The sequence below is a fragment of the Rhamphochromis longiceps genome, linkage group LG6, assembly GCF_057381845.1.
Source record: "Rhamphochromis longiceps isolate RC_006_pf linkage group LG6, R_longiceps_female_GT1.1, whole genome shotgun sequence".
Lineage (NCBI taxonomy): Eukaryota > Metazoa > Chordata > Actinopteri > Cichliformes > Cichlidae > Rhamphochromis > Rhamphochromis longiceps.
In genome coordinates this window covers 25924005-25951271 of record NC_140562.1, presented here as the reverse complement: position 1 = coordinate 25951271, position 27267 = coordinate 25924005, and the positions used below count along the sequence as shown (strand labels likewise).

Sequence of the window (27267 nt, the reverse complement as noted above, 5' to 3'; positions counted from 1 at the left end):
CTCCTCTGCACAAACCATCTCAGCTTTGTCTCTTTTACTGTGTCTCCATACTGTCCCTCTGATATAGACAGAAAAGAAAAATTGACACCTTTGGTCTGGATAAACCTGAGAATTTGGTGTTCAGGGCACGTTGTATGCACCCTCACCTCTCGGGTAAATACTTTGACACTGACATCACAACCATGAGTATCCACTGATACCAATCTGATGCTGTCTTTTCCCTCGCTTCAACAGCTAAGCTGTGAATAATACATTTGTCTGGACACACTTCATAGCTCCAGATATCAGTTGTGAAGCTAAGCTTGGCAAAACTATCTAAGCAACATCTGTTACTGGAGACACATCTGTCTTTACAGCACATCATTCAAAGTTTAGTTAGCTGATGCAAATGGATTATATTAGACTATAGTTATGCAGTTATTTGGCTGGTAGACAACATTACTGAAAATGTACTGTAGTATATGGCAAAATAGTGCAGAGGTATCGTGTACGTCTTCTTTTTGTGTAGATTTTTAGCAACCAGCAAACACCTCTTATTTTGTATTAAAGATGCCACATGCGCCATTGTTTCCACTTTTTTCCTCTGCTGTGTCCTTCTTAGCTCAGTGCAAAAGAATTCAGAGGCCGAAGAGAAAGAAGAGGAAAGCGCACAAATAAGGAAGAACAGGGACGCCCAGCTGGAGGAAGAAGCACAACGTCTGAAGGAGGAGGTGGAGAAGCTGAGAGTGGAAATGGAGAAACTCGAGGAGTCGCAGAAGCACTGGGACGAGAGAAAAGAGGACGACATCAAAGAGGAGGAGCTGGACGAGGAAAAGAGAAAGGAGCGGGAGGAGGAGAAGAGGCGAGAGGAGGTGGAGGAGATCAGGAGGGAGCACAAGCGGGAGATGCAGAGTTTGGTGTCCGAATACAGCAACGCGCAGAGTCACCTGCAGGCGCGAATCGTGGCCTTGGAGAATGAGTGAGTAGAGGAGAGACCCGAGGAGATAAGACACCCGGAGGGCTGGAGGGGTCGGGGGTGTGTGTGTGCATGTATGGGGGTGAAAAGGTGTGCAGGTATGTGAGAAAGGTGTGTGTTTCTGTATATGATTTAACTGCAGGCTGCGAGAGCGGGAGGAACGCTGCAGGCGGAGGGAGCCTCGATGTGACGACCTGCAGCTGGGGAGACTCCAGGAGAGGCTGACGGAGAGAGACCAGCTCATCAAACGATTAGTGGTGAGAGCACACACAAAAACCATCACATTAACGCAAAACCTATGACTTTTTTAACCCTCAAAGATCCAAAAATGACCGAGTGGGGTGGTTTATGATCCTGTTATTTAAACAGAAGCACTTTTTTTTTTGAATAGTTCAACTTGTTTTTTATCTACTTATATTTATCTGTGGCAGATATTATAAGTATAGTTTTCTATGGTTAGCATCAGGGCTTCTGCAGCAGTGCATCCCTGTACTCTGGATATGTTAGGCATGCTTCACTGCAAAAATACTTATAGATAGATTTTACTTGGACAACATCAGACACTTTTTAATGTAAAACAGTGAGTATACCTGATACAGTCCCACAAGATATGTTGTTGATTTCAGCACAGTCTGACTGTTCCAACTAACCCTGACAAGAACTGTTAAAAAGTATATGAATCCATTCATCAAAAAACTTCAAATCTAAAATTTCCGCCCATTGTGCCTGTCTTTAGGGCTGTATTCCCTAATTGCATCGAGACAGTCAGATTTAGTTTAGGTTTTTTGGTTTTTGAACTTTCTTTATTGACGATATGAGCATAGATATTACAGAAGATCAAACAACAACAACAGTAGGAGAAAAAGGATGTTAAAGAACATAATACAGACAGATTTTTCATGCCTTGGATTTGTTAAAGTTGTCAATAAAGGGTTGTGATATCCCAAAGAATAAGTCCCAATTTTCCCTTTTCCAGCTGTAAGTGGTTAGTTACATCTCTCAGCAGGGTTAGCTGGGTCGGTGGTTTGTTTTGCTTTCAATTCAACAGAAAAAGTCTTTGTATCAGCAGCAAGAGCACAAACTGAACCAATATATACCGATTATTTCACAATTCTAAGGTTGCCACCCTAAACCCAAATGGTGCCAGAAAAAACAGGTGACATCAGACAAAAAAATGAAGTATCTGTGATCAGTTTTGGTGGTTTGTTGCAAAAGAATGGGAATGAGTTTGCATACATCTGAAAATATCCGATTTGGGATGATCAAACACATTCAGTTTTTTCAGACATGTAGAGGAACACGCTGTGCAGTGTCACACCTAGAATCAGAGCTTTCATTATGAAATCACATAAGTAAAACTCTGCTTTATTTTGTACCTTTTTATTTTCATTTACTACAATATTTAGTAATTTAACCACTTTTATAGTAAAAAGAATTTTCTTTCCTGTATGAGAGACCTCAGAGAATATAAAAAACATTTTTTGCGCAATTTTGGGGTTTGTCCTTCTAACCTAAATGTGATAGTTAGTGTTGGAAAATTACAACCATTTCACCCATAATGCTTAACAACATACATCTAATTTATTTACTGGTTTGTAAAAAACTACACACAACTTTCCGTTGCTCTTGCCATGCCAATGGGCCAATTTGTGTTAGAAATAAAATAATATGAAAAGTTTCAGGAGAAGTAGAAGTCGACAAACTCACGAAACATCACAACAGTAGTTTAAATAAAGGAGAAAAAAAGGGGCAAAAGGAACCAAATAACAAAAAGATGCTACAAAAAATAATAAAAAATAAATCCAAGACAGAAGACTAAAGCTCTACTGGTTTTCAAAAGAATCCAAAAATACTACAAAGAGAGCAGAAACTAAACCGAGCACAAACAGGAAATGGTAACCTGTCAGGATCACAGCCGAGAAACACGGGCTGGAAATAGACAGACTGAAATACAACCGGGAGAAGGCGAGGACTGCGAAACGGAGAACTAAATGACTGATTAAGCACATGTAAAACCAATAAGAGTGAAGAAGAAAATCACAGTGGAGCGAAGAAGACAGAGACAGGAAGTAAAACTAACAGAGACACAGTGTGACTCGCAAAAGGAAAAAAGTAAAAGAGTCTGATGTTTATTATTTATTCATCATCTGTGCCATAGAACTCCATTGTTGCACTTGCAGACACACACACACACACACACACACACACACACACACACACACACACACACACACACACACACACACACACACACACACACAGTCTTGCCAAAATTACTCACTACTGTAGCAAATATGTATAAATACTCGGCTGAAAATAGTCCTCATTAATTACCCTATTTACTCCTGTTTGAATAATGATTGCTGAAAACTACAGTGCCCATTAGTTTTTGGAAATGAGTCAGTCTTTTAAACAATAAGACTTTATAATTGTGGCCTTTTTTTAAAAATAGTGCTGACTGCCACAGCTGGCCTGTCAAAGTTGGCTAGTTGAGGCTTTTTAATGGATTTGCTAACAAAATGAATCTTTAAATGTTTGTATTGTCTCTTTAGATGAGAGACAGATGCAGCTAAAAGAAGTATGTGTGTAAACTTTTTCCCCCCAAAGTAATACAGCTAATATAGCTAAGTATTAATACACTACATGGACAAATATATTGGACCACCCCTGTGTTTTCGGCCCCATTGCCACCGAGGCGTAAAAGCCACCAATGCTCTGCTGACTGAATAACTGCAGCGCTCCAAACTTGCTCTGTCATTAAAATCGGCACAAACATTGTGCGCCAGGAGCTTCTTGATATGGGCTTCCATGGCCAAGCTCCACCTGTAAGTGGAATGTATAGGTGGTGATGTACAGTACTTTTATCTTATCTTACTGATCCGCTGATGGGCTTTTCTTCATCTTTGGGAACACCACAATGGAAAAAAATATAAGCAAGTTTTCTGGAGGTTAAAGATAAGATTTGCTTAGATGAGCCTGTGCCCTACAACCTGCCCATGTGCATTACTACTTTTCTTTCATAATTTTCTTTTTGGTTAAAAAGGTAATCATTGCATTGATCAATCATTGATTTTGGAAGCACTACAGTAGTGCTTTAGTTACTGCACTAAAACCTGATGACACCCTTGCAGAATCTGCGCTGAGGTTTGGCCCGAGCACCAGGAACTTCATGGCTTCCATGACCTTCCATTTTTCTTTAGCAGAGGACTTGAACAAAATGAGCAAAGGTCCACGTGTTGGATAACTTGATTAACTGGCTACAGTAAAAGTATAACCAACATAAAAGATGTGTTAAAAAAGTTACATGAACACTTAAATTAACTTACATCTTGCCCGTTGTCTGATATACACAACTGTATGGGTCAGCATTAAAACACGCGGTGTAGCACAGACTCACTGCAGTGATTCCTCTTGACGTATCTTTAGCATAATGTTGCCTTGTATTGATTTCTTAGCAGTTGCTTTGTTTTCCTCTGGAGACTGAGGTGGTCCAAGGTCCCATCTGACTGCAGCATCCCTGGTTTGATTTCCTTCAAAGTGTTTAGTTGCTAAAACTCACTCTCTAAAGAAAAAAATATACCAAAAAAATAATCTTTTAAACACAGACAGACTGATTATAGCAGCTGCTCTGATCCAAACTCTAACAGTAGCAAGCTAAAAATCAAAATCGCACAGTGTGTTGAGACTGGGAGTTAAAAATCTGGCTGCATAAATGAGCATTTTTCCCAAACCATAAATATTTAAATGACTCAGACTAAACCCAGTGGAACAGTGCCTTCATTAATCATCAGCGGTCATGTGTGCGTAGGAGAAAACTACATTTTTCAGTGTCCTCTGACTGAGTGCTGCATCTACCATCTGTGTGACGTGAGGCAGCTTAGCAAACATTTACACCCTCCAGACACAACTCCAACCCTACAACAAGAACAACAACAGAAACAATTGTGAATAAGGCCAGTGAAAGTCCTTCCTCGTCCTCCTTGCCTCCAGGAAGAGAGGCATCAGCTGCAGCTCTACCCTCCTGTTGCCGGGGACAACAGTAGCCTCGGGCTCCGTGACAGCAAGTCCCGCCCCGGGAGCATCACGCCAACCACGATGGTGAGTTTGTGTGTTCGGCTCACGCGCGTGAGAGTGAGCCTCCATCCAACCAGAAGGGCTCGCTGGGCCGAAGCCGGCTTCGGTTTCTGGGGCACGAAACAGTGAAACGCAGAAGTTCGCCCACTCACCACGTCACCAGTGTGCCTGCCCTCCCTGCAATAACTCCATCATCACTCGGCTTTTACTAACATTGCATTTGGCAACTAAAGACGCAGATGTGTGAAAGATGTGGGAACTTATATTATGCAGCTCTTTTTTTTTTTTTTTTTAGTTTGACCTGTTATCAGCTGACGTGCAAACATGATGAAATCGATTTTGAGGCGTTCGCGTCTTTAATCAAAGCTTCTCAGGAGTGTGACTAATAAATCGAGGCTGCTGTAAAGTGCAGGATTCTGTGTGCCTTCACTTGCACTTGTTTGGTGTCAGTCGTGGATTTGTGCTTACCGACCATCTGGCGTGGTACATTTAAAAATGCTGACACGCATCATCACCTGCAGCCTGTCGACAGGCTCCTATGATGGCTGCGGGCCACCAACTTTTGTATTTATGTCCATGCATTTGTTACTGAGAAGTTTCAGTAAAACTACACTTATTTCGGGATGTGTCTTCTTCTCCTGTAACGCCTAAACACTGAACACTTCAGACTCTGCTGTTTCGTTTTAATATAAATCATAAAGGACATAAAACATTTTCCTTAACTGCCGATTTAATCAAACTTACTACTTAAAGATAAAATGTGCATTTAGCTGGGGACTATTTTCAGAGTATGATTTAATACATGTGTAGTATTTACAGGACAGAATATGTGGCTGAAAATGAACTATGGTGGCCTTCATAATAACTGAACACGTGTGGCTTTACTAATTTCACTCATTTCACTAAATTGACTAGTGGGCACTTGCTTTGCAACATAAACTTACCAACATAACACTAACATAAACTAATTTTAAGAGTGGTCTTGCGTAGTAGTTCTCCAGGTTTTCTGAAGGTCTCTTAGTCTTTCTTTGAACATTTGCAGCTTTTTTTCATTTTCATTTTTCAGTCCAATGTACCCGAGTTTTCACGCTCAGATGGATGTTTGTTTTTCTTTGTTTGTTGTTTGTTCAAATGGCATTGGATGAACCAGTGTCCTGACTACACAAAGAACTCGTTTTAAATTTAGGAGACTTTTGCAAAAACATTTATTCAAGTTCTTTATTTGAGTCTATGAAAACTACCAAAGATACCACAGTAAGCCAAAAGCCTATATCTCAGTAAACCCATCTACAGCAGACGAACATTATCTGAAAGTTATATCTTTAAGAAATAGGAAAAAAAATACAGCAAAGACTTGATACGGCACCTGAAAGATGCTCCTGGCCCTTCAGTAGATCCGTCTATGTTTCACTGAATCCTCATCACAAGTGGTCCCAGTTGAAGGGTGGCTGTCAAGAAGCCATTCTTAAGGAAGGGAAATAGGTTGAAAAGGCTGAGTTATGCCAAATGAAACAAGAAATGGACTGAAAATCTGTGGCAACATATCTCATCAAATAATTACTCCAAATTTAAACATTTTGCTTCAAACTTTTGTCAGTATGTATGCATGAGGTCAGGAGAGAGGCACAACAGTGAGTCTCTACAGACATCTAGAAAACATGATGGAGGGTCTGTCATAGTTGGCCGGTGGTTTTGGAGAGCTTGTCAAAATTGATTATGAATGCAAAAAAGTGCCGTGAGATTTTGATCCACCATCTGGAAAGAATCAGACTGGCAACAGTTTCATTTTTCATCATGACAGAGAATGAAGGAAAAGGCAGCCAACATCCAAAGAAGAGCTTTGAATGTCCTAAACTATTCTTGAGGACCACTTAAAGGAATAACAAGAACGCTTGTCTAATAGAGTTCAGCTGTGTTGAAGAATAAAGGTGGTCAAACCAATTATTGACTTTCAAGCTTATTAGACTTCTGCAACCTCTGTTATCTCTATTCTTGTTTGCACGTTTCTATAAATCAATGCACCTATTTCCCATTTTTCTTGCAAAAAATAAAGAAATGAAGGGCCACTCACGACATTTACACAACATTGTACATTTTTTTAAATATAGGTTGGTTGTCTAAACAGCCAAATTCAAGCCAGAAGCTCAAGCTTCAGACTGCTCTAAATTCTCAGTTTTGCTTTTTTCTCCTCTTGGATCTGCGAGGCAGCTCTGGCTGTGAGCACAGACACCTTGGCCACCTGCTGTTTGGATCTTTTGCTTTTGAGTAGCAGCCAATCAGAAGAAAGTTGGCTGACCTTAAAGAGAGAGGAGCTTCAACAGCTTGTTTCAGACAGAAGATGAACCAAGGCTCTGCACCAACACCCAGTAAAAGCTAAATATAAGCACTGTTTTGAACTGTCAGTCATGCAAAGCTGTCCAAGAATAAAATATGTGGGCCTGGATGTGAGAGCGAAGCCTCCTTTAAACAGATATGTGCTTGTAAATATGCACAATTTGCAAGTAGGAGATTTTCTAGCTTACAGGCCACTTGTAGTCTGAGTGCAACTAACCAATCATTTGTTTGAGCAACAAAAGAGAGACTGATTTTGCCCCATTAGTCATAAATCGCAACCAGTGGGTCCAGATTTCTGCTGGTTATACTGAGCGCTCTGAAAAACTGATCCTTTTTTTTTAAAAACTCTAACCTATGTGTCAATTTTTATTTATTTATTTTTTTCCACAGAGGAAACGTGCCGAGTCGCCTCCTCGTGTCACCAGCATCTCCACGGCCGGCACTTACAACAGGAGCATCTTTGTGCCCCACTCCTCCTCCTCCTCCTCGTCTTCCTCCTCCCCCTCCGTCCATCAGCACTCCTCCTCAACCCTCCCCCACCAGTCCTCCTCCCACCCTCAAACCTCGCCCCACTACTCCACCTCCTCTCTCCCACACAAACACACGTCCCTCCCCCTCACCCAGCATTCCTCGCCCTCCCTCTCTCGCTCCGCCAGAACCCGGACCTCCTGCATCCCACCGACGCCGGCGCCGACGGCACCTCTCCCCGTCTGCCCCTCGCCTCAGACGGGCATCCGATACGTGTCCCCCTCCTGCCTGGACCCACACGTACACCTGCAGGCCCACTCAATCAGGTATGAATGTTTTGATTCAGCCAGCTGACTTCCTCAGGGTGAGATAAGAAACCAAAAATCAAACTTATTTTTAATATTTTTTTACTTTTTGACTTAATCCTTACCAGGGATATCACATGTTCAACAAGTTGTATTAACAACCTTTTGAACTTTATATAAAGATATGAAAATATGATAAAAAGTAGAGGGAGCAATACAACAATAATTCTTAGTGATGACATTAATCAAACTGTTACAACAAGGACTCAGATCGCTGGCATGAACTGGATGTCGGGATTAATCAGCTGTCAGTCTGTGTTAATCTCAGCGCTTAGTTCAAGATGAGCCAGCTGTAGCTGTCCGCTGCAGATCTCTTGATGGAAACCTGCCCTACCAGCAGTCATCACTTTCCATGACAGCGTGGCTGGTGATGTTTCCACATTTGTGACTCTTTGTGTCTGTCATGGTGGCAAAATTTGGTCTCATTCTTGCAAGTACTACTACAAATGCAACTTTAAGTACTGAATAAGTAATTAACTACATCATGATTAATAAATAACGCCGATCATCCCGCTACAGAATCATGTTTTACAACCTTCCTATTCATGTGGATCTTACTTTGACATTTACTGCCAACCTTAATCAGTGTCACATGGGGGCTGGAGCCTATCCCAGTTACCATAGGGCGAGAGGCAGGGTACACCCAGGACAGATGGCCAGTCTCTCACAGGGCTAACACACAGAGAGACAAACAACTATTCACACTCATGGGCAATTTAGAATCACCAATTAACCTAACCCCACTAACTGCATGTCTTAGGACTGTGGGAGGAAGTCACAGTACCCGAAGAGAACTCACGCAAACACGTGGCGAACATGCAAATGAGGCAACAGTGCAAACCATTGCTGCAAACATAGACTGTATATAAAAGATAGCACATAGACTCTGTGATGTCACATGTTGGTCTGTCGGCTTTGTGTTTTTGTTAGCTCAGCGGTTTGTGACTCTAATGTGGATCATAATTTACAGACAAACCTTTCATGGTCCATGAGTCCATGAATTAATCAGAACAGGGTTTACGGAGGTCGTGGATCAAGACAGATGAAACAATGCAGTCACAAAAAGTCTAATTAAGACAGACATTTTGAAGAGGGATGTTATCCTGACCTTGTGTACTCATTGCTGTGTGATCATGTAATAATCAGTTTATGACTACTGAGGATTTATGCATACAAATACAACAATAATTCTTAGTGACGACATTAAATAAAACGATCCAAGGTTCACCTTGCTAATGCCAGGTTTGATCCCGTCTTGTCTTCAGAACTGTCAGATTTGTCGGCTGCACATCCATAACGTGACTCGCCCCTATTAACACATCCAAGTGGTTCTCTGTTGGTGACTGTGGAGGCCATTTGAGTTCAGTGAACTCAAAGTCATGTTCAGTACAATATTTTATTGTCCAGTTTTGATGAGCCTTCCCCAACTGTAGCCTCAGTTTCTTGTTCTTAGCTGCTGTAGCACGCCTCCTGTTACTGTAGTTTTCTCCTCTGACCTTTGTCATCAACGAGACATTTTCTAACAGAGAGCTGCCGCTCACTGGATATTGTCTCTTTTTCAAACCATTCTCTGTAAAATAAAAGGAGAGTCCCAGCAGATCAGACGCTTCAGCCTTTCAAGCACCAACTACCATACCAAATTTAAAGTAACTTAAATCACCTTTCTTCCCCATTCTGATGCTCAATTTGAAATTCAGGAGGTGGTCTTGACCATGTCTACATACCTAAAGGCATTGAGTTGCTGCCATTTTATCGGCTGATCATTTTCACTCATGCAACACTTTATTCTTTAAAAACACCTGAACATGCTGGAGCTTGAGCCACAGACCTTCCAATTGGTACACAGCCCACTCTTCCTCATGAACCACAGATGTACCAAAGGTCTAACAGCTGTAATATAGTGTAAATACCAGTGAGGTGACGTCTTGTCCTAAAGAAGGTATTCAGTAAATGTCAGTCTTTATAAGCTGAAACAGTCATGGTCCTGCTGCTTTCCTTTCTCTCTTTTCTGACTGCAATTGAACACCTTAGCATAACAACTAAAGGTGTAATTAACCTGTAATAAATGTCATTTAATTCAAAATTGTAATGTAATTATATTTGCATACAAATACTTAAACGTAGACACACTACCATAAGGGGGTAAGTCGAGTTTTTACAGGAACAAGGAAGTAATTATACTGTAATTACTTATTATTATTAGCATTATTACTATGTAAATTTAGGACTCCATAAGTAATTTTAAGTATGAGGTAACTAATTTGGAATAAAAACAATGTGTTCCCATCTTACATCGCACACTGTACTTTTCAGGGCACAAATTGCCTTAATTTTGTCTTTTTACTTTTTTTATTCAATATTCATTAAGTAGATGTACATGATGGATATTCTATTATTTACCTTTTTGCTTACGCTGTAGTTTAAATCCCTGTAAAAACCTCTGACTTCTTACCAACTTTATTCTAGTGTACCTACCTTAAAGTAGTAGTATGCAGATATAATAACATTTTAATTTCAAATAAAATCCTTTGAGATTTGTTTTAATTACAGGGGAATTATGCCCTTAGTCGTGGGACGTGTTATAAAATGTTACGAATGTTTTTCTTCCTGTCATGTTTCTGAATTAGTTGTGATTAAAACACTAAACCTGTCTGCGTCTTGTGTGGTGCAGGGGGCCATACCTGGAGCAGAGGGGGACAGAAGGGCTGAAGCAGGAGTGGTTCACCAAATACTTCTCCTTCTGAGCACAAATGCATACAAGCATACAGACACACACATACACATACAACAGCTGCAGGTACATTTCATATCCACTTCATTGCTTCTTATACACATCTGTTTGCTTCCCAGACTCAAGCACACACACACACACACACAAACAGAGAACCTTGAAAACAGACAAACACATCAACAGACATATGGGCTCATCACCAGCAAGGCCATTTCAAACATTGCCTCAAAGCTCAACCAAAAAGTGCTTCTCAAACACATGCCTGACCTCTTCTCAGACATTGGCCTGCCGGATCTTGTTTGTATAGTTTGGAATGTCGCCATATGTTGTTTTTTTTAAAGGACGTCTTCCTTTTTTAATGCAACTGTTGCCCTAATCCCATCGTGTAACGATTCCAGGCAGGTGTTCATTAAGAAAAAAAAAAAAAAAACAGCAACCAAGTGTCTCTTTGCGTATGGAAGCATTGAACATATTCAATCAAGATCCACATCAAAATGGACACACACGACTCACCATACCAAAATGAAGCTTGTTTCAATGCAAAAATGTATAATAATCTTAATGATGAAATTGAATAAACTATTTTGTTTTTGTATGTGCGTCTTTTTTCTGTGTATCACATTCTTTGAGCTTAAGCTCAGATGCTTCTCCGTGGTTCAGGGTATCACTAAAAAGATTCACATCATGTGTCGTTTGTATGACAACGTGCAGTGTACTCCACCCGCTGCAAGTACTGCACAGTAGGTGGATTTATAATGTTGAAGTAGCTGAAATTCTTTACCAGGATGATTTATAATTAGTTGTAAGTTCTGTTGATAAATTACCCAAAAAAATCTGTTACTGACCAATTTATCAAATTAAATAGTCGACATATCAAACGATTTTAACTCGCTGTTCCAAAGACGACCATAATCACCTTTCAGGTATTAGTTAAAATGATTTATAGACTGCTGTTAATCTGACCACTGACTTATTTTTGTCATCTCAGGACTTAAAAGTTATTAACTCAAAGATAATATACATTTTTGTTTTGGAGACATCTCACCTTTCTGGAGGGAAATAGTGTACCAAGCTTTCTTCTTGATGGTTATCCACAGGAATAAACCCAAACTACTTCAAGGCAGTTTAGTTATACTTTGTTTACTACTTGGAGACATGTTTCACAGCTTACTGGGCTCCGAATAATCCACTAGATTTCCTTCTGCTGGCATTTTAATGCAGTACAATACATTCCCTATCAGTTTAATAAAGGGAGCCCTTCTTCAGCCCATTCCTTTGTCTAACTGCTTATCAAATTCAGAGTCACGGGAGTGCAGAGCCTATCCCAGCTCTTTTAGAGGGAGAGGAGGGGGTACACAGGAGGACGCGGGACCTGGGCAGGTCCCCAGAATATCACAGGACATTCACAGAGACAGATGACCATTGACTAACATTCACACTCACGGCCAATTTAGGATAATCAGTTAAGCTAAGATGGATGTTTTTGGACTATGGAAGGAACACCTGGAGAAAACTAACACAGGGAGTACGTACAAACGCTGACAGACCCAGAACCGTCTTGCTGTGAGGTGACAGTTCTGATTACTATTATATACGACCATACTAAAACAATTATAAATCTAAATACCCTGGTACACAGTAATAACAACTTAACATGCTTCATTTTTTTTCTTACATCTTCTTACAGACTTTTATTTTATATAAAAACATTCAGAACTCTTAAAATGAGCATTTATTGATTATAATGCTTCACACAGAAGTGAATCCTCTGCCAGATTTACCTGTTAAATGTCCCGTTTACACTACATTTACATAGCATAGTTTTGAGATCTAATCTTCTATTTCCCCTTGTTACCCTTCTGCTTTTCAAATGAAATCACATCACATGTTTGTGAACCGTTTCATCATTAACCAGAGAAAAAAAAATGAAAGAAAAGCTGAAACCTGGCCATGTAGAAGGTAGTGATTAATTTACACCAAGTAACAGATTAAGAAGCAATGCAGACTGCAAACACTGAACCACATTGCTACAAGATTAAGAAAGAAAAATTTATCATGATAATCTTTTTCAAATTTTATACTTAGGATGCAAAAAAAAAAAACAAGTGAATGGATTTATTAGAATAACAACATAAAGAAGCGCCACTGACCACCAATATATAATCTTCAGTCATTTTAATGAGCCTTGTTTTATGACAGCATTGTCTGCATTACACTCTAAGTAACTCTCCTGTGCCGGCGTGTCCACTGGGAACACTGTCTTAACAGAGGACGAACGGGAAGAAACAGTGCACCCCCTTCGTGCTAAAAATGGTCTGTGTGAGTTTCCTCACACTTTGCGTTGAATCCTCGTGCTACTGGAACATGGGGCAGCTCTGCAACGCCTCTGTGGCTGAACTGTACTGGAGGACATTGTCATAGAAACCAGTCAGCTCCTCTCGCATGTCCTTGGCAGTCCTCCCCCCTGAGCCGCGGTACTTCATAGAAAGCAGCTTGGAGCAAAGGTAGTGGAGCCACAGTATGTTGGTATGAGGGTGGTAAGCAGCCCAGTTATTCCTGATAAAAGACACAAACAGCATGAGAGGATCAATAAATCAACAACAATGCTGCATTTCTCACTGTGCTGTCATGAACTTTAACAATGCCAAGAGTGTCATATTTGACACGTGAATTTCTGAGACGGCTACATCATCAGTGTGAACCCACACTCTAAAGCAGTGCTGTCAAACATAGGGCACAGGGGCCAGTCCGACCTAATAGTCTGGCCCGCTGCACTGCTTTATAAAATGTGAGGGATTTTTTTTTCTCCACAGCTTTTCTGTGAATTAACAAAAACTTTTAGTCTTATAATTACAGGACTGTGTGGGCAATGAGCTACCAGAATTGTTTGGTTTTTTGTTGTAATTTTAAGCATTTCTCACAATTTGAGTCTAAAGAAACTCAAAAACAGAATATTCTCATCATTTCCCTTATATTGAGATCACTCTGAGATTAAATGTGCAGTTAAACTTCTGTACAGTGACAGACAGGGCAGTCTGACCCACTTAGGATTAAAGTGGGCTGTCTGTGGCCCACGACGTAAAATCAGGTTGACATTTGTGCTCTGGAGAAAAGGCCAACGGCAGGGAATGTCCTGACCTCCTGATTCACAGGGAATTATGCAACCTCGCCTCACTGCTTTTTTTCCTTCTTTTTTTTTCTTTTTAAATTTGACATAATTACAAACATGTTTTTATGAGCGTATCAAAGAAAAAGAAATCCTACATAATAGCAAAGAAAAATTATAATTTACTAGAACGTAACCAGTTCAAGTTTAACAGTATCACTGGTTTCATTTTGTTTCCAGGTTTGTTTCCTCATTTCAGTTAAGTTTATTTATAATGTTGGTGGTATTCGTCATTTCAGGACACAAAGAACTGACTCCATGTCATCATCTCAGTCTCAGACAAATGAACAAATCACTCGTTCTTTCTGGTTTAATTGAAAAGTATGATGAAACTGACCTGGACAAAAACTAAAAATATTTACTGTATATTTTTATTCTAGTTTGTTTTGTTTAGTAGGTGCACAGTGATAGATGTATAGAGATACAGCTATAGAAAGATACAGAGACATAGAGTGAGATAAAGACTTTAAGCCTTTACTACACAGAGACTCCTGTTACATGGCACATAGATGCTTGATCACTTAATGGACTGACCCGTTTTCCTGTCTCATGAGTCTGTAGATCTCAAACTGGTAGTCTCCCTGTCCCATGAAGAGCTCTTCATCATTTGAGATGTCACAGGACACAGTCAAATCATCTACAACACAAAAGCAACATTTTAGAACCACTACGTAATATTCACTATGTGTATAACACAATCCATTCAAAGTATGACAGTAAGCAAGTAGAAAAATATCTGACCGATTTCTAGTCTGGAGAGAGAATAGTCAATGATGCGGACCAGCACCCCTCTGGTTTCCAGAGAGTGGGTGGTTCCATTGATGAGGAAGCTCCCCGTCTTCTGCTTGGTTGTTTTGACCAGCACATTTCCCCAGTGCAGGTCCCTGCAATAAACAGTGTGTAGGGTTAAACTGTTAGAGTAGAGTTCCAGCTGAACATTTGTTAGTTTCCTTCTAAACACTAGAGGGTTTTGTTTTGTTAGCGGGGAACAAACTGCATCTGTACGCGTCTTCTTGGGAAACTGTCAGTCGGTGCTGTAATTTATCAATGTGTGTCAGTACCTGTGTTCAAAGTGAAGCTCCTGCTCAGCAACAGCCAAGGCAGCAGTAACCTGGTGAAGGATGCTCTTCGCCACCGCTAAAGATGCCAACTTGAAAACACAACAAGAGTATAAATTAGACAAAGTCTTTTAGACTATTTAAGTGCAACATTCAAGGCATCCAATTTCCCCATGAGTAAACATCCCTGCAAATTCACCCGATAATCAGTGCAGTGAGAAAAAGTGCAAAAAACAAAACAGGTCATGAGGTCCGAGCACCTGTGCCACACACACTGAGCACCTTCTTCCTGAATGTGTCGTCTGAATGTGTCGTCTTCATGTCGACACATTCAGACGTCAGAGTCAGGAAGAAGGTGCTCAGCGTGTGTAAGACCTCAAGTCAGAAAATATTCATAAAACCTTGCAGGGAGATGAGATGTGAATGTTGTGTAACAGCAATTTAAGTTTCTAGAAGCCAGAAAAAGTCCAGCCGTGCCAAAGATAACACTAGTCCGCAAGAATTTTCAGAAGCAAATAATTTCTTTAAGATGTTCATCATCTTCTCTCATTACCTCCAGCGTGCAGTAATTTATGGTCTGGCTGACATTAAACTGTAATGACTCGACTCAAGAACTTGCTATTTTTATGCAGCCGCTCTCGTCATTAAAATTTAAAAACATTTTTACTGAGAGTGTGAACGTGAAATAAGCAAAGGCTTCTTTTTAGCTTAATCTTCAGTAATGACAATTTGAATACAAAGCGCTTTAACTGACCACACACACTTTCAGCTTGTGTACTTTCTACATTCAGCCAATGTAAAAGTAGTTTTATCTCCAAGCTACCAGCTTTACCTTCTGTATCTCTGAACAGTCACTGAGGTGGCAGATAAAAGCTCAACATTTCCACAAAGACACGGGGAAAGCTTTGATCCCTACCGTTCCGTTGCTGTTCTCCAAGTCGATGCCGCCAAACTCAAACTCCAGGATTAGGAACATTTGGTCATTTTCAAAGAAATCTGAGCAAAGACACAAAAAGAGAAACCCAAATCACATGATTTGCGTATTTTAGGGACCGAGTGGGTTCATTTATGACCCCATTTTAGAAAGAAAGTCTAAAATATTTTTTAATGGCTTTATATTATTTTCTTAATCAAAAATTTGTTTTTGTTTTGTTAAAAATCTATGACAAATAGATTTTTAACAACAGGCAGAACAATTACATCCTCTTACACTAGAGGGCAGTACAACTACCTGCTGTAATTAAATGGGTACCAACTGCCAGGAAAACAGAAGAAGACAAAGAAGAAATTAATTAACAGCCAAGTCGATCTGACCTGGGTCCTGCAGAAAAACCCAACCCTGATGAAGGCCCTAGCACGAGTAGTGGTCAGAAAAAAGCAAAAAAAAAAAAAAAAAAAAAAAAAAAAAAGTACACTGGGGAAAAACTGACCCAATTCCACTATGACTGGTGTGCAGGGGGGAAATTATCAATATGCTTTTTGTGACATTTTTATTTGGTGGTGTGTTGTGTGATTTGGGGAGCACTGATCTAATGATGTGGGGGGCATTTTTTTTTAGGGCCACTTTGGGCCACTTAATATCTACCAAGCATCATTTAAACACCACTGACCACATCCATCCCTTTTTGACCAGTGTACCCATCTTTGATGGCTGCTTCCAGTAGGATACACACTATGTCACAAAGCTCAAATCATCTCAAACTGTTTTTTGTTTTTGTTTTTTAAACACAACAATGAGTTCACTGAACTGAAACAGTCACCGTATTTGAATTTAATAGATGATGTTTGGGATGGGGTAAAACCAGATTCCCATCATGGATGTGCAGTTGATAAATCTCCAGCATCCATGCAATGATGGCATGTGGATACGGCCAAAATCTCTGAGGAAAGTTTCCAGCATTTTGGTGAATCTGTGCCACAATTAAGGTGTGACTAAAAAAAAATTAAAATCTATAAATGTACAGCTGGTCATAAAGAAAACAAACAAACAAACAAAAACAACAACAACAACAACAAAAAACAGCAAGTTGGGCAAGAACTTTTTTAACATTAATAATTAAATTAAGTTGAATCTTAGTTAGAGAGAAGTTAATATAGAAGTAAGTTAACCCCTAACCCTAAGAAATACACAAAACATGTTCTTGTGAATAAATTATAATGAGCTCTGTCTCACTGACCTGGTCTGTCGTTCTCTGAGCCTTTCTGTTGGTCAAATGTGTCCCACGCTTTCAGGAAATCTGCAGGGTAGCAGCCTTGAACACAGTGAAGACTATGGGGAGAAAAATAGACACAAAGTCACATTAAGACTCAAAACTACTGAGGCACTAACAGAAAAAAAGACCAAAGAAAATACTTACTCTTTGAGTCCAATAAAACCATGGGTCTGGTTGTGCTGCTTCTCTTTGAGGCTGCTCAGCTCCCTGGTAGAAGAAAACAAAACAAAACACACAAACACTGCTCATTAGAGCTGTTCAGCTGGAGTACTTTGATGTGGTTCACCATTAGGTATCACTGTACTGAAACATACAGACCTTATAAGCTCTAGCATTACAGCAAATGGACTGCATATAGTGAGCAGTGTGTACCTGCGGTTACTTACTTAGAGATAATAATTTCATGGAGAATCTCTCCAAAGGTCTTCTGGTCCTCTCCGTTCACCTTCTCACTCCCCTCTACTGGAATGATCTGAAAATACAATCCAGGGTGGGACTTCTTGTGTTGAACGTTTGCAGTTTTTTCAGTAACATTAGTGGTTTTATTTTTGAAGCACATTATAACTCAATTGGTTTATACTACAAATTACAGGCCTGTTCCCTGCCCTTTTAGTTCTGAGCCATCATCAATGCCCCCTTTGTGTTTTCATTGATTCATTTTGGCCTCCTGAGCTTCATGTTGAAGTATCTTTGCTCCCTTTTCGTTCTTTTCTACTACTTAAAAACTATAAGACCAGCTCAGGATCAGAAAAGGGCCAGAAAAGGAAAAACAATGCACAATATTTACCTTCTTTGATACAACTCACATCTGTAACTCTCTAACAGAGCTCAGTCAACGCTACACTTCTAAAACATGTTGTTCACATACACTCAAATGTGCTTACTTTGAGGGCGACGGTGTCTCCTGATTCGTTGTTGGTGGAGAAGACTTCCCCAAAGGTGCCCTCTCCAATCTTCAGACACTGCTTCATATGCTGGGGGAGAATGCACTCTTCCCAGGGCAGAGGCCACTGCTGGCCACATTCAGCATACACCTTCTCTGCGTCTGACAGGTCTGCGTCTTCACAAACCTTCAACAACAGACAAGTGGGAGGAGGTTACGTGCATCCACAGCCTGGATGTCACGCCATCAGGTCTAACGACCCAAATGCAAAGTGCAGAGAAACCAACAGAAAGTCTGAATATATAACTTATGTGCGTTTAATACCAGGGAATGCTGGCCCAGCAGCTGTGACCGGAGCCCCTTGGGGAGTGGCGTCCGTAAGGGTGTGGTAAAGAGATCCCGACTGAGATCAGCAGTGTCCGTCCTCCCAGGAGAGCCCGACGCTGATAGATGTAAACTCCTCGGAGTGAGCAGCACTAAGGAGAGGGAATGAGGGGGTGGGGGGCAGAGAGAGAGAGTGTAAGGACTCTCAAAGTCAAACTAAAAGCTTAAAATCCAAACACCAGAGTGTACATCATTACCCAAGCCTTTGCGATGAACAGAGAGGGCGGCTTTGATCCGGCTCCAGGTTTTTGTGTTTGGTGTGAAATCAGCCAGCAGGGATGAGAGGTTGAGCCGACTTGCTTTCACCGGGGTGGAGAAATTCATGGTAGAGCCCAAAAACTCCTACATATAGCACATACAACAGGCTTTAGGTTAAATGACTTAAAAGCCTTTAAATGTTTGATTAGTGCTCGGTGGATCGTGACAGAAAAACTTAAGAGTTAACACAGATCTGCTCTGTGATCAGAAATATTCTGCTTCTTCACTTACGGGAAGAGTCAATAGCTTAATAGTTTTTATGAGGTTTGGAGATCAAATGAAGTAATCATTTGTGGCACTAAAGGTACAATTCATCCACAAATTGTATATAGATAGATTATTTTCATGCTAATTTGCCCAGTTTTGGAGATTTTGGCTGCATGGACATTTGCCTTCCTTTGAATACAACCAAACTACATTGCAGCTACATGGAAGCTTGTGCTCGCTACAGTGTGAGAGCACCTAAACATTATATGCTTACCCATCACCAGAAATGTGATGTTGGTGAGATGCAGGATTTCTTTATAAATGCAGCACACTGAGTGCAAAAATAGGAGATACTGGTAAGCTGAAAAACTTGGAAGCCAATTAGAATCTTTTGTCACACCACATGTTCAACATCAAGAATAATTATCTGGTCACTAGCTTCGTTGGCATGTTTTAACTCAACTCTGGTACAGGCTGAGAGAGCAGACACCCCCTCTATCTCTTGTAGTGGTATTGAGTGGTGTCTGTGTGTGTGTGTGTGTGTGTAAAATAAGATGGGGTCAAAAAGTCCCCCTCTAAACTCAGTCAGAGTTGGCTTCTTCTCCCACAGTCGATCACCTGCTTCCATCTCATTCCATCTCCACTCCTCAGTCACACTAACCCTCTGCATGTCCTCTTTCACTACATCCATTAACCTTCACTGAGGTCTTCCTCTTTTCCTCCTACCTGGAAGCTCCATATTAAACATCCTTTGTCCAGTACATCCACTATTACTCTGGATAAATACAACATAATAAAACCAGTGCTGGTACCAAAAAACAAGATTTTTCATAACACACAGGAAAAGACCCAGGGAAACAGAGTTAATGATAAAAAAAAATATGGCTAAAAAAATAACCCTAAAAACCATAAATTTCACACCCGAGCCTCAACTCTTGTGGCTCAGTAACAAATACTTGTTACCATCAAGACATCGGGAAACCAAATGTGCAGGTTAATTAGTGCAGCTGCATCTGATTAATACTCTAATAGTCAGCATCATTTGTTGACTGGAGGGATTTACAGAAAAGCATCAACTTAAATGGTAACTTCAACAATGAACCCATTAACCATCACCTTCATTATCCATCCAGCGCTGCTGAACATGCGAGCCTACTGTTTCAGCTGTCACTCTGAATTTGATTCTTACCTTTGGTTGCTTGTGCTGTGAGGGGATCATCTCATTGATGCTACAGTCCACAGCCCTGCTCCTGATCATGTGCGTGCTGGCGTTGCCTTTGTTTTTCCAGCGGCTCACGCTCATGCCGCTTACGCACGCCTTCCTCGTCGTCCCAGGGCGGTCTGTGGATGCGCTCCGCTGTTTCTTTTCCTTCTGAACCACGGGCATCTTTTTTCTCTTCTTTACAACTTCTCTGTCTGAGGCGTTCTCATCCTCAGAAGTAGTCAAACGTCCGTTCTTCACGCTGGCTTTCGAGGCAGTCGTCTCTTTACTGTCATCGCTCTCCGACAAGTGGTCCGTCTTTGTCTGGTCGTCACTAGCTGAGTCGGGCACATCTCCGGCTGGTTTTAGCAGAGCACCTTTGGGACTCATAATTTCTTTCAACAGTGACAAATTTACTCTCTTTATCCCAACAATAATGTTATCTGTTAGACATTTCTCCTTCAGCCCTGCTGTGAGATCTGCTGCACATTCTGTCTTGGCTGATTGTGTCTTACCCAAATCTTCCTCTGTCTGCTTTGAGAAGCCTTTTAGTTGCTCTTGTGACAAAACCAGGTTCTTCATCTGGACTGAACACCTCTTAGTAAGACTTTTACTCTTTGCCACTATAGCCTCGCCTTCCACTGTCTGCACGGTGCTGCTGGACTCCAAATGTGTGCTCATTATAATCTCAGAGCTGCTGTCTGTGTGATGAATAGACTGAACATAAAATACCGATTCTGACTGCTCCATAGGTGATGCGGCCGAGTGTTCGGCTGACTGCTTAGAGTTAACTAATGGAGAAATGTTAGTGTTGCAACTCCGACTCACTGAAGCTTCTTGGTCAAAACTATTACGGATATCATTGACTGTACCTGATGAATGAAGACAAAACGATGCTTTTAAAGACTCTGACAGATCGACCGCTTCACTGCTGTCCACAGGCTGTTTGTTTGTTTGTCGGCTGTGCAGTGAGTTTGAATGTCCCAGACAGGATGAGTAGGTTGTTTCACAGCTCAGCTCAGCGAACAAGTCTAATCTCTCCAGCGGCACGGTGCAGCGTGTGGACAAACATTTCTCCTTCAGCGTCTCGATCAGCCAATCTAACCCTCCTGCTGCTGCAGATACAAACTGACTGCTGCTGCCACTGTCTGCAGACAGCAGATTTGCACTCTGTAATTTGCCTTCATTTTTAGACTTTGATTCACTTCTTCTCTTGGGCTCTGAAAATAAATCAATAGATGGTTCTATGTGGTCAGGTAGGTCTGTGTCTGTCTGCTGGCAGTGAAGCGAACAATCTGGTGGGGAGACTATGCCGTCTACTGACATGGATGGAGGAGTGCAGGACAGATTGTTGACTGAAAATGGTTTAAGCTTCCCGCGTTTGCTGAAGGATCCTGCTGACGGTGTAGAGCAGAAGATGGGTTTCCTGGGGCAGGGTCCAAGACTGCAATCTGCCAACTCGTTGAGAGATATCTCTCGGAAGGGAGCGCTCATAGAGTTCTCTGCACTTGACGGCCCCAATGCCGGAGGCAGTTTTCTTTTCCTGGAAGACCTGCTGTAAGGAAAGGCTGTAGACGTGAAGTCATCTGAGGAGCTGAGTATACTGACAGATGCTTTGGGAACTTTGGGTTTAATCACAGCGGCTCGTCTACGTTGGGTTACAAAGCGGCCTGCAGAAGATGGATAAACACTAGAAAGCAGGAGAAGAGAGGATGAGAGCTAAAGGTTACTGCAAATAATGATGACATTTCTGTTCAGGCTTTTAACAGAGCTCTTAAAGACATGAATGCTCACTTTGAGTTTGTCCTCATTTTATCTGAATTTCTGTGGCCTTTTAGTGCAGACGTTTCTTCCTCACTCTCCGTGGTGACAGGAACCTGCTGGCCCCTCCGCTTCATCAAAACTCTGTGTCCAGACACAAGCCGGCTCGTCCTGATAACGGGAAAAGACACAAATCATTTCACAAACAGACAAATAAATGCAAAAGAGATGCTTTAAAAGTTGTGAATGGCTAACAATAGTCACTCACTGCAAACCAAACGCTGAAAGTGCTGAGGTAGAGAGTAAAATAGAGAGAGAGAGAGTAAAGAGAGTAAAAAGAGAGAAGTTAGGCAGAAACAAGTCAAAGTAATGCAAAACATTTTGTATCAAAAAGCCTGCTGATAGAAAACTCACAACTCACTTTTAATAATTTAAAAAGTAGTTCCAGCATCTCAAATGTAAAGATGTTTTTCCTCTGCATGATTATAAATTTGAGTTTGTTTTGGGACTGCTCTGGCAAAAGTAAGTTTCACTTGAGACATCTGTTTAAACTCTGAGAGCAGCCAAAGTGCAATTGTCAGTATATTTTTTTACATTTGATATTGATTTAGACAAGCAGCTCAAGAGCTGACTCTGCAAACTGCAGCTTTTGGAATACATTTCACAGAAACTGCTGAAAACTGTTTGATCAGCCTTCAGTTTGCCAGAAATGTCAAACCTCTGCTTACATTCACAGTTGTGGTTATATTTAATAGAACCCCAAAACTCTCAACATGCGTTGTCATTTTAGTAATGTGTTGTTGCTTTGTTGTTTTTAAATGCCCAGACCTGGTTGTTTTGCTCTGCTGAGTTAATACAGAAGGAGGAGGTGGAGCGAGCATCCTGCTGTTCTCCTCATCGCTGCTAGTCTCCGTTATACAACGTATGGTCTTTCTTTTGGCAGGACGCACTGCTCTACGACTGGCCACACTACTCTTCTTCTTTCTAAGGAAGGGAAAGAAATGGTGTGCACCACTCACACATACAATACAACAAAAAAAAAGCAAACTACTTCAAGGATATTTTTCTAGCCTAAGATAATCTAATAATTCAAATGCAGTAATACTGACTGCAATGCTATTTACCATTTATTACAATATTCACAGACCTGGCTGTCCTGCTCTGCTGAGCAGGTGGAGGGAGAGGAGGTGCCTTCTCCTCATTGCTCATGTCCTCTTCATCCACACTCTTCTCAGTCAGACAAAGCATTGCTTTCTTCTTGGCAGGACGAACGGTTCTTCCAGTCAAGGCGTTGGTGCTCTTCTCCCTGTTAAATGAAAAGCAGATGAAGCAAAGAAGATAGTCAGGCTCACAATCAGAGCAGGAAACTCTGATTGACAACTAAACTGTACTTTGCACACGTCCACAGGGGGTTGTTATGTATGTACAAACTGTTGATTTACTCTACATTTTTGCCACTGTTTTAATTAGCTACAGTTTGGTGTATTTAAGATATTTAACTATATTTTCATATAGTAAAAATATAATAAAACGAATCCTTTATAAATATATTAATAACTAAAGACTTCAGATATGTGACTGTATGGACTGGCATTTCTGTGGCTTCCATACACACCAATAATATATTTCTTATAAGCTAAAACTAAAAAGTAGCTGCACAGTTTTTGTGATCCATAATGTAGAGAAAATACTGAAAAGACGGTTTAGTAAAGAAAATTATAAACATACCTTATCCTCTGAGGTTTGGACGGCTCAAAGACGGAGACATCCGAGGAGGACGGGGTGCTGTCGAAGGCCTGCTTGCGGTCTTCAGGTGAGATCCAGGCGGACACCTTCCGCCTCTGTTTCCCGTACGTCTTCAGATATAGCGGCTTTACTGGCTTCATGTTTGACTTCCCAGCAACAACCGTGCCAAAAGGTAAAACTTTTATAAACTACAACTGGAGATTTACCGCGGCTGGAGCACACAGGAGTAAGCCACAGTCTGACAGGTTTATATATCGACCGTTGACTGTGCAAAACCACCAAACCACTACAATGATTTTAATAAAGCGTAACCGAAGAACTAATTCTCAACTAACTCAAGCGTAATAACAGTTTTAGCCTGTATCCATGGTTGCTAGCTTTATCTTTTTCTTGTCTTGCTAGAAATCGGAATAATCCAACCCGCTTCTTGTTCAAACTGCTGGAAAACGGTGATTGGTCTGCAACTGTTCGGTGGCTTTATCACAGCGCCCCCTGGAGGATTGGAGTAATAGCAGCAGGCGTTTATATTAGTTGCAATTTTTCCTTTTTGCTGTCCTCTTGGCCAGGTTTCCGGTGGAAAAAAACATTTTAATTTCAGTGAAACTTAAATATATAAATATAGTATATATAAAAAAAACTTTGCAAAAACTGAATGTAGCTTCTATCTTGTGACAGGAATGATGTGATATCACTCATGAGAGATATGTGTAAGATATGATTCACAGATTCACCCGTGTTTCATCTTGAAAGTAAACATTTTCCTTAGATTAGTTAGATTTACATTACTTAAATACACTTACTACATTTCATGTAATGGAGGCTACTGGAGATTTGGAGCCCATGCCAGCAGTTCCAACTGGGGTTTTTAATTAAAGAAAAATATATATATATATCATCATTTGCACCCAAATAGTTAAATGTTGCTGTTGGGTAGTTAGTTACTGCTCCAACAACAGGTAGTTGGAAAACGTATTGCCTCTGTTTATTAATCCTCAAAGCTGACAGTAGATTTTTTTAGCATAAATATTTGCTAAAGTAAATAAATAATATTTCCGTTTTTCCACTTTGATGTTTGTTTGTTTAGATTTTTTTTTTAGTAAAATCGCCAACATTACTTTATTTTATTGTTAACCATGTAAGCGTTACTTTCTTTGTGAAATCAAATGATCAGTTATAAATACTTGACACAGTGTGTCACAAAATAACTTTAGAATAAAGACCCATTTATGTGATTTAGTTTGGACTAATTCAAAATGCCTAAGTACCACGTCACACAGTGTAGTAAGTAGATTTCACCACCAGGTGTCATAATTTTAAAAGAATATTCCCCAAATTTGGTCTATGCTGAATGACACCATATTAATTTTATGATTAAATAAATAAAATAAAGTTTTGTCTTTATTTGTATTATTCATATTAAGGGGGCAACATAAAGCGCTCACTGCAAACTACAACTCATAGAAATGTTTAATTTGTAAATGTTATCATGACCAATGGATAGCAGCAGAGGAAAAGTCAAAAGCAACCTGTTAAATCCTCTAAATACAGAAATGTTTCACTACACGTGTTGACTCAAAGATAAACTCCAGCATACATTAAACTCCACATTTAATAGACCCAGCGTGGCTCCAGCCTAAACTGGATTATGCCCACTTAACTTTTATTGAATTGAACTGATTTTTCTTTTTAAATTTGTGTATGTGCTTATGTATTATATTTTTCAGCCTTAACTAAATATGCACTGTTGCCAGATCTTATATGGCATTCATTTGTGTATATTATGAAATGTATCTTAAAATTTGCCAAAACCAAAATGGTATAGCCTACGTATAAGTATGTTCATTTCACACAGTCAGTTTTTGTTTGTGGCTCAACTGTTGCACAGTTTTGCTTATTATCAGTACAAACGGCTACAAAAACAGGTTTATTTACACTGTACTTGCAGTAATAGTTAACCTTTTGAACATACTTGAACAAGCAAATATTAGATTTTTTTTCTGCACCAGTGCTTGGATAAGGGGATCAAAGACACATAGACATTTTGTACTATTTTCACAGTTGAAAAGAATGAAATAACAGTTTAGTCACATAGAAAAGGTAAGTACACCCCTAACTTTATCATACCTTAAAACCATAAAGCTAGTGTGTGAATCTGGGAAAGGATTTAAAATATAAACAAACAAAAATTTCCAAGAGCTGAGGATTTCAAACACCTATAAAATTCAGCCCAAGAGCAGACTGCTTGAGGCTTAAAAGTGTTTGTATCTAGTAAAAATGAAAAGAATCTACAATAACATGGATTTGCCACTAATTTGACCTGCAAGGAGAAAGTCTTCACTGTTCACAGAGCATTAGAGCAAATCTGTAGTTTGCTAGTGAAAACAGACAGACAAATCAAAGAGGGAGGCCACAGCAGCAGTAGACATTTTTGAGCTTTATAAAGAGAAGACTCTAATACCTACTATTAAGCGCGGATCATATCTAACAGTGCTTGCAGATGTCCAAGGGAAATTGCTGATAGCTTCATTCAAACAATTATCATTTCCACATAGAAGAAACTGATGTTATAAAATGGTATAGTCGAAAGCAAAGGTCCAGACTTAGATGCCGTTGAAGTGCTGGTTGTTTGTGCATGTAAGGAAAACCAGCTTCTGATGCCAACATGTGCAAACGTACATAAAAATTCAGTATATATGGCAAAAACAGAGTTTGAACAATTTAAATAAGCTTGTCAATAGTCAATAATTGGTATGACACCTTTATTCTTCAGCACAGCCTCAACTCTTTCAGGCAGCTTTCTTGTCATTTCTTTAGGTAGTCTTAGTTCTCCAGGCTTCTTGAAGGACATTCAAAGCTTGTCTTTGGATGTTGTCTGCCTTTTGTTCTGTTCTCTGTCAACATGATCCCACAACACTTTAATAGTGTTTAGGTCTTTGCTCTGGGGAGGCCAAACCTTGACTGATAGTTTCATTGGATGTGTTTTTCTATCCGAGTGTGCTTTTATTGCATTCGCGGTGTATTTGGGATGCTTCTCGTGCTGAAAAATAAAGCTATATAAAGCCCCAATTGGCATTTTATATGACTTCAACTAAAGATATGAGAACAAATTGTGTGTACCTAAAGATGTGTTAAGTGTCTTAACAAACAAACAAACAAACAAACAAACAAACAAACAAACAAACAAACTCTGAAAAATTTGAGGTGCAAGATCTGAACTGAAAAAATAGTGAAAAAGCAACCTATGTCCAAAGGAAAACTCTGGAAGATCTTCAGAAAGAAATTAAGATGTCTCGAGACTTTTGCACAGTACTGCTTATACAGTAATTTCCACATTATGCTTGCTTATTATTATATTATACATTTTAACCTATTCTCTGCAGTTATTCCTTCCCATCTCGTGTGTTAGGAATAATCATGCTTTCTGTCGACATTTTCATTGTCACTTTTTTTTGGACAATGCTTT

The 27267-nt window shown here is 40.1% G+C and overlaps 2 protein-coding genes across 3 annotated transcripts in view; one reads left to right on the top strand and one right to left on the bottom strand.

Annotated features, from left to right (window-relative positions):
• The window catches only part of fam184b (family with sequence similarity 184 member B), a 31749-nt gene extending 20370 nt beyond the window's left edge, over positions 1-11379 (top strand). The window contains exons 14-18 of one of the 2 annotated variants that reach the window (XM_085409908.1): positions 602-958; positions 1098-1212; positions 4946-5053; positions 7754-8157; positions 10868-11379. In XM_085409908.1, coding sequence (XP_085266034.1) covers positions 602-958; positions 1098-1212; positions 4946-5053; positions 7754-8157; positions 10868-10940 — 1057 coding nt within the window. In that variant the 3' untranslated portion in view covers positions 10941-11379. The remainder of the gene's footprint in view (positions 1-601; positions 959-1097; positions 1213-4945; positions 5054-7753; positions 8158-10867) is intronic. The other variant, XM_085409910.1, reaches the window with a different exon arrangement.
• A 1210-nt stretch (positions 11380-12589) lies between these two features.
• haspin (histone H3 associated protein kinase) lies at positions 12590-24260 on the bottom strand. Its single transcript, XM_085409907.1, has 16 exons — positions 23787-24260; positions 23206-23364; positions 22887-23042; positions 22092-22229; positions 20286-21987; positions 18829-18973; positions 18572-18723; positions 18249-18434; positions 17751-17836; positions 17509-17571; positions 17329-17420; positions 16068-16147; positions 15155-15243; positions 14835-14977; positions 14628-14730; positions 12590-13483 (listed from the first exon to the last, which is right to left on the bottom strand). Exons 1-16 carry the CDS (start codon positions 23942-23944, stop codon positions 13282-13284), a joined length of 3654 nt encoding a protein of 1217 aa, XP_085266033.1. The 5' UTR covers positions 23945-24260; the 3' UTR covers positions 12590-13281.
• Positions 24261-27267: the final 3007 nt, after the last annotated feature.

What these genes read in the sequence shown, in the direction of transcription:
- haspin (XM_085409907.1), bottom strand. Translation starts at nt 23,944, where the DNA reads ATGAAGCCAGTAAAGCCGCTATATCTGAAGACGTACGGGAAACAGAGG. An exon ending in CACAGCACAAGCAACCAAAG is followed by an intron (nt 18,974 to 20,285) that starts GTAAGAATCAAA and finishes TGCTATATGTAG; the next exon opens with GAGTTTTTGGGCTCTACCAT. An exon ending in TGTTCATCGCAAAGGCTTGG is followed by an intron (nt 18,724 to 18,828) that starts GTAATGATGTAC and finishes CCCTCTCCTTAG; the next exon opens with TGCTGCTCACTCCGAGGAGT.